General features: G+C 34.6%; 1 protein-coding gene across 1 annotated transcript; it reads right to left on the reverse strand.

Annotated features, from left to right (window-relative positions):
* Positions 1–11,350: 11,350 nt before the first annotated feature.
* LOC120197119 (receptor protein kinase TMK1-like) lies at positions 11,351–14,766 on the reverse strand. The gene is made up of 2 exons (XM_039198732.1): positions 12,272–14,766; positions 11,351–11,986 (listed from the first exon to the last, which is right to left on the reverse strand). The coding sequence occupies exons 1-2, from the start codon at positions 14,601–14,603 to the stop codon at positions 11,457–11,459; spliced, it is 2,862 nt and encodes a 953-aa protein (XP_039054663.1). The 5' UTR covers positions 14,604–14,766; the 3' UTR covers positions 11,351–11,456.
* Positions 14,767–14,971: the final 205 nt, after the last annotated feature.

Genomic DNA, 14,971 nt, shown 5'->3' on the forward strand with positions numbered 1-14,971 from the left:
CACTTATTTTTGAAGCTTGAAAAAAATGGAGAGTAAGATGTTTACCTCAAATCTGACTCTAGCCACAACAAATCCCTAAAATGAAGGTGAAATGGGAGATAAGTGAAGGGAAAGAACTCAACAACAAATTCCTAAAATGAAGGTGAAATATGAGATTGTTGATGAAAAGATTTTAGTAGAGGGATAAGTTTGATGAGATCATGTTAGGTTCTTTAGAACCCGTGACAACAATTTAAAATTAGATAAAAAACGAAGATTTTTTCAACAATTGGTAAATTACCCTTAGGTCCTCATTTGTTGCTCATTTTTTACAAAGACATCCTTAAATAACTATTTGGGCTCCAAATTTCAACAATAAAACCCAAATGATATAAATAACTAAACCAACTCCAAAATTTACCTACATACTAACCCGATTTAACCCCAATTATATTAACTTAGGATTTTTTCGACCATTATAAGGGTGATTACAAGGTAGTATTTGTCAAGAATATTTCTTAGTTATTGACAACGCACATGCATCATACAAATGCAACTATCCGTACATATAACCTCTAGAGAAAATAATACTCTTTTTTACCAGTAATGTTATACATACATTATTTGTACAACCATATATTTAACTTTTTAAAATTATAATTATCCAAACTTATAAGTTTAACTATTCACTTTTGAATTTGTAATAGATATTATTTTTCAACTTAATGACATCAAAAATATAAATATAAATTAAGATTAAATATATGTGGTTAAAAAATTAAGAACTTAATTACACAAACGGGATCATTACATGATGTCATGAATTTAGTTAAGATGGGAGAGATAATTCGCCTTACTTCACGCATATCAAGATGGAAATTTTAAATATTAAAATTTTTATTTGAAAATAAAAAAATGACATTAATAAAATAAGTGTATTTAAAAATATAAATATTACACTGAAAAATATGCATGGTTCAAAAACCATCGATACAATTTTAGTAACCAAATCGGTTCATATCGATAATGAGCCAAACTCAAAACGTAAAATGCTAATATTAAGTGGGTTGTACCTTAAAACTAATACAGGTAACTGAATGTGGACCCACCACATTTAGTGTTTCGTTTCAAACTGAAATCGGGTAGTTCTGTTGTGTGGCGGTTAAAAAAGAGTTACAAAATGGCGTGATCAGTTAAAATTTAGACCGGTTATGTTATATCATTCAACCGGAAATATTATCAAGTAAAATAACAAATTAGGTAGCGCTTATATAATGTAATAGGTAGCGCTTATATAAAATAGGTTAATTACTGGAAAAATTATCAAGCACAATAACATATTAGGTAGCGTTTATTTAATGTAATAAGTAGCGCTTATATAATAAAATAGGTTAATTACTAGAAACATTATTAAGCACAATAACATATTAGGTAGTGCTTATATAATGTAATAGGTAACGCTTATATTGACATATTCTATCATAAAACATGTATATTTATACCGGTAACATTGCAAATTTATTTTAATAAAATATAATAATCATAATTTTTTATTTATAAAATTATAGATATAATATTTTAATAATAATATTGACATAGATAATATTAAATAAATTATTCTAATATTTTAAAAATAATATTATTATTTTGTTAATAAATAATATTATTTTATTGTATTTGATGCTTATAGTTATATTGTAATTATGAATATTTTCCATCCCTTCATTATGATTATTTTTTAAAATTATATTGTAATTATATATAATTTTTTTATTTTTTTATTTTATTATTAGAAAGCTAATATCGAAATAGAAATACCGTGTCCTTTTTCATTAGTTATATTATGGCAACTTACAAACTAAAAAATTAAAATTAATTTATATAATTTGTGTTTACTAATTTTATTATTAAAAAAGTCTATTTTTATCGGTTTTGTTATTGTTGGGCATAACAAAATCCGTAAAAAGTACCTAAAAATTATTATTTCTACCTAAAACATCAATATTTTTTAACATTTTCGGTAAAACAGGTAAAAAATAACAAAACCGGTAAAAAAATAACAAAATCGGTAGCGCTTTACCTAATATATTGAAAGTATCGATCCTTTTATAAAAAGGATCGATATTTTACAATATAACCGGTAAAAAAATAACAAAACCGGTAGCGCTTTACCTGATATATTGAAAGTATCGATCCTTTTATAAAAAGGATCGATACTTTACAATATAACAGGTAAAAAAAATAACAAAACCGGTAGCGCTTTACATGATATATTGAAAGTATCGATTCTTTTATAAAAAGGATAGATATTTTAATATAACAAGTAAAAAAATGACAAAACCAGTTTTATTATGACAAAACTGATAAATTTTACTTAATATGTTGAAAGTATAAATACTTTTTGTAAAAAGAATCGATACTTTTTTGAAAGTTATGTAATTTATGTTTCAAAATTTTTTAATAGTGTTTCATGTTTTGTACCTACAATATTAATTTAATAATTTCATTTACACAAAAAATTATTTGATTGTTTTGATATTTTATAAAATATTATTTAGAATTTAAATTTAACAATATTAACCAAAGATAATAATAAATATGTAATATATATGTTTATTGTTTTTAATTTAATAATAATATATACCGTAACATAAAAAATAAATCATTAGACGCGTATAATTACTAAATATATCTTAAAACTCACTCAAAAGATAACATTAAATTAACCACAGTGAAATAAGTATGGACACTTTTATAAAAAGTATAGATAATTTACAATATAAGCGCTACTCATTACATCATATTTTTACCTATTATATTGTAAAGTATCGATCCTTTTTGTAAAAAGGATCAATACTTTCAACATATCAGGTAATATTATGAAAAAAGGTAAAAATTTACCTGATATGTTAATTTACCTATTACATTATAATTATTGGTTTTGATGTTTTTTGGGACGATACTTGTAGAAAATGTATTGACACATATTTAGGCAGTTATTGTACATACCTAAATATGTACTGCGAATTTAATGTCCCACCCTTTAACTACCACTACTAATACCACATCCTATTGAAAGCAGCACGACTGAAACATGTTCAAAATGAACCTTTGCTTACATCTCCATCAACTCCGGGACCACTGAACTTGCACAACAAAATTTTTGCCATGGATCATAATGATGTAGACAATGTTAAGCCAACCGAGGAATGCCATGAAGTACATAATATTGATGAATCTGACAGATTGGTTGGTCAGCTCTTCTGTTCACGTGATCAAGCTTGGTACTTTTACAAGGGATTCGCACGGGAACATGGGTTTAGTGCACGTAAGGGAATAGCACGGCTTGACGTGGAAGGGAATGTGAAGACACAAGAATTTTGTTATTCCAAAGAAGGGTTTCGAGTATCAAAAGTCAATACTGTTGATCGTCAACGTGCTCATACGTCAGTCACAAGAACATGATGTAAGGCTAGAGTCTTAGTTATAGCAACAAATACAAACGATCAGTGGGTTATAAGTAAGTCTGATCAGAAACATAATCATGCATTGTGCACACCTGCTATGACACCATTTATGCGTTCTAATAGAGCTGTAAGTAAGGCTGATATCGATGAGGCAACAACATTGAAAGAGGTCGGTGTTGGCACGTCACAAGTAATGAACTATTTAACGCAGCAGGCAGGGGGCTATCATAATGTTGGATTTACACATAAAGGCCTCTACAATGCACTTCAAAGAGGTAAACCAAAGGAAATCGTCGATGGGGATGTGAATGCGCTTATTGCCTACTTTGATTATAAGAAACATGATGATCCCGGGTTTTTTATGACATACTCGGTAGACGAATCGGGGGCATTGTATAATCTTATTTGGTCGGATTCTACATCGAGATCGGATTACACATGCTTCAGTGATGTAATTACGATCGACACAACGTACAAAGATAATTTGTATGGTCGACCAATTATGCCTATTGTCGGTGTTAATCATCACCATAACACAATTGTGTTTTCCACTTCCATAATCGCTGACAAGACGTCTCAATCTTTCGAGTGGGTGCTACAGAATGTTTTAGAAGCCATTATGAATAAATCACCTATTTCAGTTGTCATCGATGGGGATAGGGCAATACAGAGGGCTATCAAATCTGTTATCCCTTATGCTAAGCACAAATTATGTTCTTGGCATCTTTCTCGCAATGCACAAGCTAACATTGGTGACCCAAAGTTTACAGCAGCATTCTCAAAATGCATGGCTTCCTGGTGGACAACCCAGGAATTTGATATTCAATGGTGTTCAGTTGTTTCAGAATTCAACGTCCAAAAGCATCCATGGGTGATTGATAAGGGAAATACACGACACTTATGGGCACAAGCATATCGATCCGGTCATTTCTTTGCCAATATTCGTTCAACACAAAGGTGCGAGTCTATGAATGCTTTACTAGCGATTGCACTGAAACACAAGAAGACATATTTAGATGTTGTTCGTGCAATTGAAGATGAAATTAGTAGAATGCGTATGAACAAGTTGAAAGCGGATTACTTAAGTTCCCATACGAAGCCCTTCCAGATCACAAAACTGGTCGACCTTGAAAGCCATGCCGCTGCGATTTTTACCTGCGAATCTTTTCGTGCGTTCCAAGATGAACTTATACGGGAGACATTATACCGGATTGAGGCAGAGATTAAGTCCTTATCAGATGAATGTCAACATTATATTTTGTCAAAGTACGCAGAAAAAAATAGGAAATTAGTTTTGATTATCGTACAAAAACTCTAATTTGCTCCTGCAAAAAATTCGAGACCGTTGGACTTCCGTGTCGCCATCAACTTTACATTTTGAAGCACTTGGATTATACATATTTTCCCGGGACTTTGATTCAAATTAGGTGGACTAATGATGCGAAGGCTTCTGCACCCAGTTATGTTGACATGAATGTGTCTCCAGAAGTGATGCAAATGGCAAGGTTTGTTGCTCTACGTTCAACGTCAAGTAGGTTATGCTACATTGCATCAAAGACAGACGAGTCTTTCAAAACCGCAAGAGATGAGATGAAAAAACTAATAGAAGAATTAGAAAACTTGTTTGGTTTGAATGACTTAGTCAACCAGAGCATTGTAGTAAACAACGTTCGTGACCCTCAACGAAAACAACGCAAGCGAAAAGAAGTGCCGAAGAACAAGGTTGAGAAGAAAATTAGGCGATGTGGGTACTGCAACGGTGAGGGACATAACAACTAACATGTCCTCAAGTCAAGCTCAGTTTGAGTACAAGCACACAACCTACATCAACTGATTTTTTCGAAGACGGAATGGAATGACAACGATCTCCATATATCGTAAGTATCAACATGACTCCTATTGTGTATAAGAAACATGTACATATAAATATTGAATGAAGGAAGAAAAACCGCGTTACTTAAAGTATGGACACAATATTAAAAAGTGTCGATATAGGTTGTAGACCTATTCTCCCATAAAACCGGTATATTTATACCGGTTATATTACAAAATTACCTATTACATTATAATTATGGGTTCCGATGTTTTTTCAATCTACACTTTTTGAAAAGGTATCGACACTTTTTTCATCCATTCTGGACATAAAGTAGCGACACAATATTAAAAAGTGTCGATATAGGTTGTAGACCTATTCTCTCATAAAATCGGTATATCTATACCGGTTATATTACAAAATTACCTATTACATTATAATTATGGGTTCCGATGTTTTTTCAATCGACACTTTTTGAAAAGGTATCGACACTGTTTTCATCCATTATGGACATAAAGTAGCGACACAATATTAAAAAGTCTCGATATAGGTTGTAGACCTATTCTCTCATAAAACCGGCATATCTATACCGGTTATATTACAAAATTACCTATTACATTATAATTATGGGTTCCGATGTTTTTTCAATCGACACTTTTTGAAAAGGTATCGACACTGTTTTCATCCATTTGGACATAAAGTAGCGACACAATATTAAAAAATGTCGATATAGGTTGTAGACCTATTCTCTCATAAAACCAGTATATCTATACCGATTATATTACAAAATTACCTATTACATTATAATTATGGGTTCCGATGTTTTTTCAATCGACACTTTTTGAAAAGGTATCGACACTTTATGCTGATATTTTTTGGGGTATATTGAAAATTTACCCATTACAATATAATTATCGGTTTTGATGTTTTTGGGGTCGTTTTTTTTATATATTGATCGACACTTTATGGGAGACTTTAAGTTTGGATACATTATATAAAATGATTATAAATATGGGACCCCAACAGATACCAATGTGAATTATGGTAGTTTATTGTGATCATGATTTGTAACAAATTTCACACCCAATTTGACAAAATTCAACATTCTATATCCGAAAACATCATTTGCAATTGGTATGGTGTTTTACCTTCTCACAGTCGGTGAATTTCACATAGTTATCCAATATGAGACCCAGAAGGTAGCAATACTCTCAACACTTTCTTTGTTGTTGGCATCCAACGCCTGTTGCTGCAATTACGCAACAAACATTATTAATTTACTGTCTATAACACTACTTTTCAACATTTATTAATTTAACTCACCGCTAAGAGGTATGGAAGGTAGCCAATCCTCCGGAGTGACTTTTGAAAATCGTAGCATATTGTCCAGGCGAGCAAATCAATAACCTAACAAAATTAATTACACAATCAGAACATATTCAATAAGTTTTAACATTTTCTACTTTCTACTTACCATACCGCCAACCCATTCCGTAGGCTTCAACGTTGCAACGTCGTATACAGTAGCGAATTGATTTTCCATTGAGATTACAGAATATCTGTATGAATCATTAGGATTAATATTTTGTCATGAAATATTTAAATATCACTCACAAAGCAATATATTTCACTTACCCCGATTCTAACTCACTATTCCATAAATAATCACAAATTGCAGCTTCGATGTCATCAATTCCGCTTGGAATATCCGTTTTTTCAACCTACAATTTTGCATACAAATTTTTGTCACAACAACATAATAAAGATCAAATTAAGTTTTCTTTTATTCAACTTACCTTCTGCTTCTTCTTCTGGGGTGCATGACATTCTGAATCTAAATCTGCTGTTATAACACTCTCCGGTGTATAAATGACATCGACTTCCTTCCTCCTCATTTCTTCCATCTCTTCTTCTTCCTCTCCATCTTTTCTTTCATATCTTCTTCTTCCTCCTCCCTCTTTTCTTCTTCATATTTTTTCAGTTCATCGTATTTTTTCTCTACATAGCTCTTCATCTCTTTTATTTCACCCTTCAATTGATCTTCTTCATCCAATTATTTATCAACCACCCCCTTCACTCCCGTAAGTTCACTCCTCAATTCCACAACCTTTTCACCACTCCCTCAAATTTTTCACCCGTCACCATCTTAAGATCACCCCTTAACACCTCAACTTCTTTCACCACTTCACCCCTCAACACCTCTACTTCTTTCACCACTCAATCTATTTTTCCTTCCACTACCCCCTTATGCCTCTCAAGTGTATCTTCGACTCTCTCAAGTTTCTCTTCGACTCTATCAAGTTTCTCTTCGACTTTTGATTGTCTTTGCATGATATAAAATTGGATTTTTTTTATATCAGCCAATTCAGACATCAAAATGTCGAAGTTACTCTGTTTTCCCTCACCGTCGTCCCCCTCACCGTCATCCCCCAATACAACCATCTCTCATTTCTTCTCCTCTACCTCCACTACCTCCTCTACATCCTTGCCAATAACCTTCAAAATTAAATTACAATATTAAGACATTGATTATATTCTTAATATTATTTAATTACATTTATTACCCTTTCTTGCTTCTTCGCTCTATCCAACTTCAACTTCACCATCATTCTAACCACCTCTTCCTTCCCCCATACACGGATGCGTGCCACTCCGGTTCTTTCATAAGCCGGCACTGCCTCACAGCCCGACCAAAAATCGAACAGTGCAACATGCATTTATAATAAAATTTATATTTTTATATAATAACTATACTATTATTTTATATAAAAACACAAAAAAGTTCTTCAACTCATTTACCTTTAAGATTGCTATGCACCATTTGAGGTATCTCTGGCTGCCATTTTTAAAGGTGATTATTGATTCAATCAATCTCGAATAGATATATTCATCCCAATTGAATTCACCCTTCAAGCCTTCATCGTAAATGAGCTTCATATATTCCTTGTTCGTTGACGTATCACCCGTTGGACAAAGAAAGATACCGACAAAGTATAATAGAACTCTGGCCTTCAGCTCATCCCCCCTGTAAGATCCACTTTTTATTTCCTCTTCAATTTCAGCATATGTCACCTTCTGCTTCAAACCATATTTGGAGGCAAGTGTTTTCCAGTCCTTACTCTTACAGACTTCTACAACACTTTTGCCTTCATTTTCTACCCCCAATACGGCTGCAGCACATGGGATCCCGAGAGGAAATGAAAAATCACCATACTTAGCAATACATTGTCTGATATCAAATTGCGCCATCAAGGATCGACACAATTCCCTCCGAATAGGTCGATCCTTTACTCCTACCAACGATCCAAAACCTATTTCTCCCAGCACATTCAACTGACCCTTCTCCTTAAGGTGTTTAATTAATGAATTCACCCTTTTAATGCTGCATCTTGTCGACACTTCCTATATTTTTTTAACAATATATAATGTTATAGTTCTTATATATTTTGTATCAACGTATTTACAAGTTTAATGAATACCTTATTTTCATGTGCTTTCCTCCGTTCTTTGTATTCTTTACTATTATTCCTTGACTGTGTGATGTAAGGTTCCTTTTCAGCATCACTCATCGAATTCCATTTGGACCTCACATCTTTTGTCACCTAATATTAAACATAAACGTTTCTTAATCAATACATTAACACTAAATAATTCTCAATGTCAATTTCATTTTACATACCGAACCGCTCTGTTTGCCATCTTCCTTCATCCTTTTGCATTCGGTCATACTGTCAACATTTAAAATTTGTAATCAATTTAAAGTTTATCGATACTTTAATCCAATTATTATTTCAACAATAATAACAAAAAGACATTGATACTTACAAGAAACAAACAAACGTCGCTTTAGAAATGCCTTCTGAAATGCAGCAACAATTACGCTTCGATTTCAAAAACTCGTCCGTTCTATCTATTTTCAGAGGATATTTAGCTATGGCCTTTATATTTTCATCGGATATATTATTTATATTTAATTGATACAAATACAAAAGTGTCGATATTTTTATGTCAGGTGTCGATACTTTCGAAAGGATAATTACGTATTTCTTTGAAAGTATCGATAATTTATTACACGTACTTACGAAAGTATCGACACTTTCAATATATCCGGTAGCGTTTTACCGGTTTTATCATTTTGATACCGATTTTATCATATTTTTACCTGTTATATCGTTGTGGATCGATACATTTTTTTTTAAAGTATCGACACTTTATAGGCGCTAAAACTGCTTCTCTTTTAAATTCACAAAGTGCGATCCCTATATAAAGTATCGACACTTTCAATATATCCGGTAGCGTTTTACCGGTTTTATCATTTTGATACCGGTTTTATCATATTTTTACCTGTTATATCGTTGTGGATTAATACATTTTTTTAAAGTATCGACACTTTATAGGCGCTAAAACTGATTCTTTTTTAAATTAACGAAGTGTCGATCCTTATATTAAAGTACCGACACTTTAAATATATTTGGTACCGCTTTACCGGTTTTATCATTTCAATACCGGTTTTGTCATAGTTTTACCTGTTATATCGTTGTGGATCAATACATTTTTAATTTGGATCGACACGAACCGACAAGTTAAGTTTGCCGGTTGCACAATTTTTTAATATTTCTTCATGACTTAGACCTACTACATTATTATTAGTCAACATTTCCGGTAGCGTTAAACCGAATTTATTAAATATTTTTTAATGTATCCAGTAATACCGTATATTAACCCGCCTTTCCTGAGACATTCTCGAAGATTCAGAGGGTGGATGAATCAGGAGAATACTTTATCAACAACAGCATAACATAACTTATTCCTTCTCAATTCTTATCCGTAACAATTTCCATTTTTTTTCAAGCAATGTCCCAAAAACAATATAATAGTATCATATTATTTAGATGTCTTTTGTATTATCTTTTATTTTTTATATTTAAAAATTAAAAATTATTTTAGAGTTTAAATTTATGATTTCCTTGTTGGAACAAATGTATAATATTATGTGAGGAATGTAAACTTATAAAATTACATTAAAATTCTAAAGATGTAAAATTACAAAATTCGATAGATTAAAAATTACATCATCAATAAAAAATATATTTAAACCACATAAAAAAATATTTAAAAAATACAATGATAACTCGTATTGCCTGTTGATTCATCCTTATTCCCTTTGATTCATCCTTATTCCCTACCGTAGTACAATGGTAGTATGGAAGGATAGACATAAAAGGAAAAGACGTAAACACAACAGGGCGCGAGGGCGTGATTATATTAAAAACCTCTAATTATTATTTTTTTGGAAAAATAATCTTTAAAATTTATTAAAAAAATATCTCTCAAGCTACAATGTAAGATAAATTTACATTCTATAAAAATGAGATCAGACCTTGTGTTTTACAAAAAACGAGTTTCATACATTTATTATTATCTTTATCAAATATTAAATGATTTTATCTAAAAATGTTGATGAAACTCACACCTTATAAAATGTGAGATCAATTAAACGCATTTTATAGGACATGAGATAATCTTACTTGGACAGTTTAAGGAAATTTTTCTAACAAATTTATTAAGAGGGAGACTATTTAAAAATAATAATTTCTGGGGTTTTTCTATATAATAATGCCGGGCGCGAGACCGAGAGCCAGATGGGACAGTTGCAAGAAGAACGTAAGCCATGTGGAAACGCAACAATTACACCTCACCGCCAACACCTGCAGGTCCCCGCACACTACTTTAATACTACACACAGCAACGCCATTCCCCACCACATCACATCTCTTTCTTCATTGGATGGCATTGAGCTGTTTCACTTCTGCCTTTTTTTCCCTGTTTTTATTGGCAGAATTTCCCAGCATCACATGAACTTTGTGTCTGTTTTCATGGTCAAAGTTTGGTGTTCCAAGCTACTGTTTCGACACGACGGATTCTGATATATAACTAACACGAATACAAGTCATATGCACTCGTACGTCGAGCAAGATCACTAGAGCAGGATTAAGAATGAATGCATATGCGTGACTTAAACTAAACATTAATTGTTTGGCTTTGAGAGCATCAAACCGAAGAACATCCGAATCATATTCCAAGAAAAATACAATTTTGTTCGAGGAAATAATTAGGCTACGCAAGTTCTGCTAAGAAGCAAGAAGCAATCAGAATGAACATACAGATTGACTGATTCGATAATATACAGCTGCTGCTTATCTTCCATCAGCGGATGTGAATGACTCGGCAAATCCGTAAGGCCGTGTAGGAATGCTGGTTTGCGTGTTGTCTAAGCTGGGAAGAAGAGAAGAAGATGAGGACTCCAAATTGCTTTTGCCTTCATAAGATTGCCATTTCTTTAGTGCTTGTGGCAATGACATTTCGAGGTCAATGCCATATATGTCTTCGGTACATTGATCGGTTGGTTTCCAAAGCTCCACTAGAGAAGATAGCACGTTTACAGCATGACCCATATCGGGCCTTTGATACGGTTCCCTTGCACAGCAATGACCAGCCAATTCAGCAACGGTGCTGATACTGGCGAGAATTTCCTCATTGAGGTCAATTGTGGGGTCAATGGCTTTGTGGAACGAGTCCTTGTTGATGTGCATTCTCTTGAACCATGTAACTAGGTGCACGCTTTCCTCGGGTTGGCTCTCATCAAGTGCTCTTCTACCAGTGATCAGCTCCATCAGTATCACCCCAAAGCTAAACACATCAACTTTAGTGGTAACTCGTCCGGTAACTGCAATTGGTATTCAAGGAAAAAATGATTTCGATATTGAGAATGTTTTGTGTATAGAACTAAATGTCATAGGCAACACTTCAGCAAATACGTAGCAGAATAAGTATAAGATGAAATAAAATTTTGCAATTTGAAGAACTATCGAGCGAAATTCGGCTATATGCTCAATGTGTCAAGTGATATTCAATCGAATATTTGCATTTTTTCATCATGCACAAGTTATTTGCATTTATGAAGAAGAAAACTATATGAAATTAAAGGGAAAAACCGATAAACAAAAGATACCTGCATATTCTGGTGCCAAGTATCCGAAGGTTCCAGCAATTCTAGTTTCAATGGAGCCCTTCCCCTCAGGGGCAAGACGCACAAGACCGAAGTCTGCGACCTTAGCCCTCATATCATCTCCTAGTAGAATGTTCGAAGGCTTCAAGTCTCGATGTATAAAACTTTGATGGGCTAAACTGTGAAGATATTCGACGCCCCTTGCCACATCTAAGGCAATGGTCAACCTCTTTGTCCATTCAAGTGGTTTTAATCCTTCTTCTGCCCAGTTAAAGATATGTCCACTAAGAGTACCTTGGGGCATGTATTCATACACAAGAAGCTTTTCATTTCCATCAAGGCAATATCCAAGAAGAGCAACAAGATGCCGGTGTCGGACCTTTGTCAACACGGCAATTTCGGACATGAATTCAGTTGAACCCTTCCCACTAATAAACCCGGATTCCATTCTCTTCACAGCAATCTTTGTGCCATCATGCAACTCACCTTTATAAACTACCCCAAAACCCCCTTGCCCCAATATATTTTCTTCACTGAAATTGTTGGTCACATTCCTTAGGATTTGGATAGAAATAACCATGTTACCTGCCTCAACCATTTGTACATCACCGCCGTGCTCACTGTTCGGAATTGTATGAGTTTCACTGACAGCACCAACATTAACACTCGAGCCGGCAACCGTGATCTTAACACTTTCATTATCCGAACCAGAATGGCGATAGTGAATCACCATTGCATTTGGGCTCTGCACTCTGCTGAACCGTTTCTGTTTCTTATAAAGACAGATAACCAACAAACCAAGCAAGCCAATAACTACCAGACCCCCAAATATAGAAATTATGATCATTCCAGTGAAAGCCAAAGATCTCTTGCCACCATGTCCAGAATTTCCACCACTTTTAGATCCTGTGCCAGCAATGGGATTACCAGATTCAGAACCTGGAGAAGTAGCAATATTTTTCTCTTTGCCGAGGTCGGGATTACCGTCTGTGTGAAAAATGATATTGCTCTTGAAAATGGGAACTTTCCCATACAGTTGATTGTTGGAAACATCCAGTTCCTTAAGTGCAACAAGTGTAGTGAGCTCCTCAGGGATGGGACCAGTAAGATTATTGTCAGCAAGAATCAGCCTCTGCAAATACTTAAGTGATGCAAAATCAGGAGATATGGTACCAGTAAGGCCCATCTTCTCAAAATTAATAACAGAAATGTTGCCATTAATGCATGTAATCCCAAGCCAATCCAAGCAAGGATCATTCCCTTTCCAATTATCAGCAAGCCTTTGCGGATAATCCATGGATTTCACAACATTAAGCAACAAAGTCACCCTTGGATCACAGTCACCAGGACTTGGCATACAAAATCTATTGGAATCCTCAACCATATCCACAGAAACCAAGTCCTTAAACACGGGCACCGGTCCTTGAAGTAAATTGTTGGTCAAATTCACAGTTTTTAAGGACTCAAGCCTCATAAGAGAAACAGGAACTGGGCCAGTAAACGAGTTGTCCCTCAAACTCAGAGTCTGCAATGCTTTCAACCCGGACAAATCTGGTATAGGACCAGAGAATGAGTTCGACTGCAACCAAACCTCCTTTAAGATTGTCATGTTCTGGATTACAGCAATGGAACCAGTAAGTTGACTGTCACTTTTCTGACCATTAACCCACAAAGACTGGATTGATGACCCAGCAAAGCTCAAGGGCAGCTCTCCTTCAAGACTATTGAAGGCCAAATGCAAGATGTTTAGACTTGGAAACGCATCAGATCCAAAGATGTCTGGTATTTTCCCAGTAATGTTAGCCGAGTTGGCCGAGAAATTCAGCAAAGCTGAAGCATTTTGCAAGCTTCGAGGGATTTCCCAGGCGGAAAAAGGGTTGTTATCAATCTCCAAGGATTGAAGAGAAGATAAACCAGAAAAAAAATCAGTGGGGAATGAAGTGAAGAGATTGTTACTAAGCATAACCACGAGGAGTGAGCTTAATCCACTTAAGTTAGGGACGGGACCCGAAACGTTGTTCCATTGTAGCTCTAGACGCTCGAGTTCAGTAAGGTGCTGAAGATCTGAAGGAAGTGTACCTTGCAGGTTCTGGTGACCGATTTGAATCCGGGTGACGCGCTTGTCATTTGAGCAGACAACGTGGTTCCATTTGCATGGATCAGGTTCGGTCCATCCGAGAGATTCGGGTGGATCGAGTCCCTTCTTCAGGGCTAACATGGCAGCAGCATCATCGCTTGCAGCTTTCTGGGATTTAACAGATATGAAAACCGAAGAGAACCCAAGAATTAAAACAAGAAGCTTGAAGCAAAACCCAAGTCTGAGCTTGTAGTTCATGTTGAGAGAGATTAAAACTGCAAAGCTTTAGCTTTTATTTTCCGGGAAAATGAAGCAGGAAAGAGTTGCAACTTTTTTCTCAAAGGCATTAGATGGAAAAAGCAAATATGGGGAGGACTGAAGTTGAACAGAGAAACTGAAAAACCCCGAAAGGCAAAAAACAGCGTCAAAGGGAGGATGAGAAGAAATGAAAATGGTGAGAAAGACAGGAAGAGGTTGAGAAATTGGAGAGGAAATAGAATTTAGAAAGGAAAAGAGCAAAGAAAGTAGTAATTGAGAAGAAAAGAGTGACAGTGTAGAGCACATGGGGGTGGGGACTGGTCTGGCTTGGCTTGGCATGGCTTGGCATGGCATAGGGAATCTACAAA

This window comes from Hibiscus syriacus, unplaced genomic scaffold (genome assembly GCF_006381635.1).
Source record: "Hibiscus syriacus cultivar Baekdansim isolate YM2019G1 unplaced genomic scaffold, ASM638163v2 tig00117046_pilon, whole genome shotgun sequence".
In the NCBI taxonomy this organism is placed as follows: Eukaryota; Viridiplantae; Streptophyta; class Magnoliopsida; order Malvales; family Malvaceae; genus Hibiscus; species Hibiscus syriacus.

What these genes read in the sequence shown, in the direction of transcription:
- LOC120197119 (XM_039198732.1), bottom strand. Translation starts at nt 14,603, where the DNA reads ATGAACTACAAGCTCAGACTTGGGTTTTGCTTCAAGCTTCTTGTTTTA. An exon ending in CTTGGCACCAGAATATGCAG is followed by an intron (nt 11,987 to 12,271) that starts GTATCTTTTGTT and finishes TACCAATTGCAG; the next exon opens with TTACCGGACGAGTTACCACT.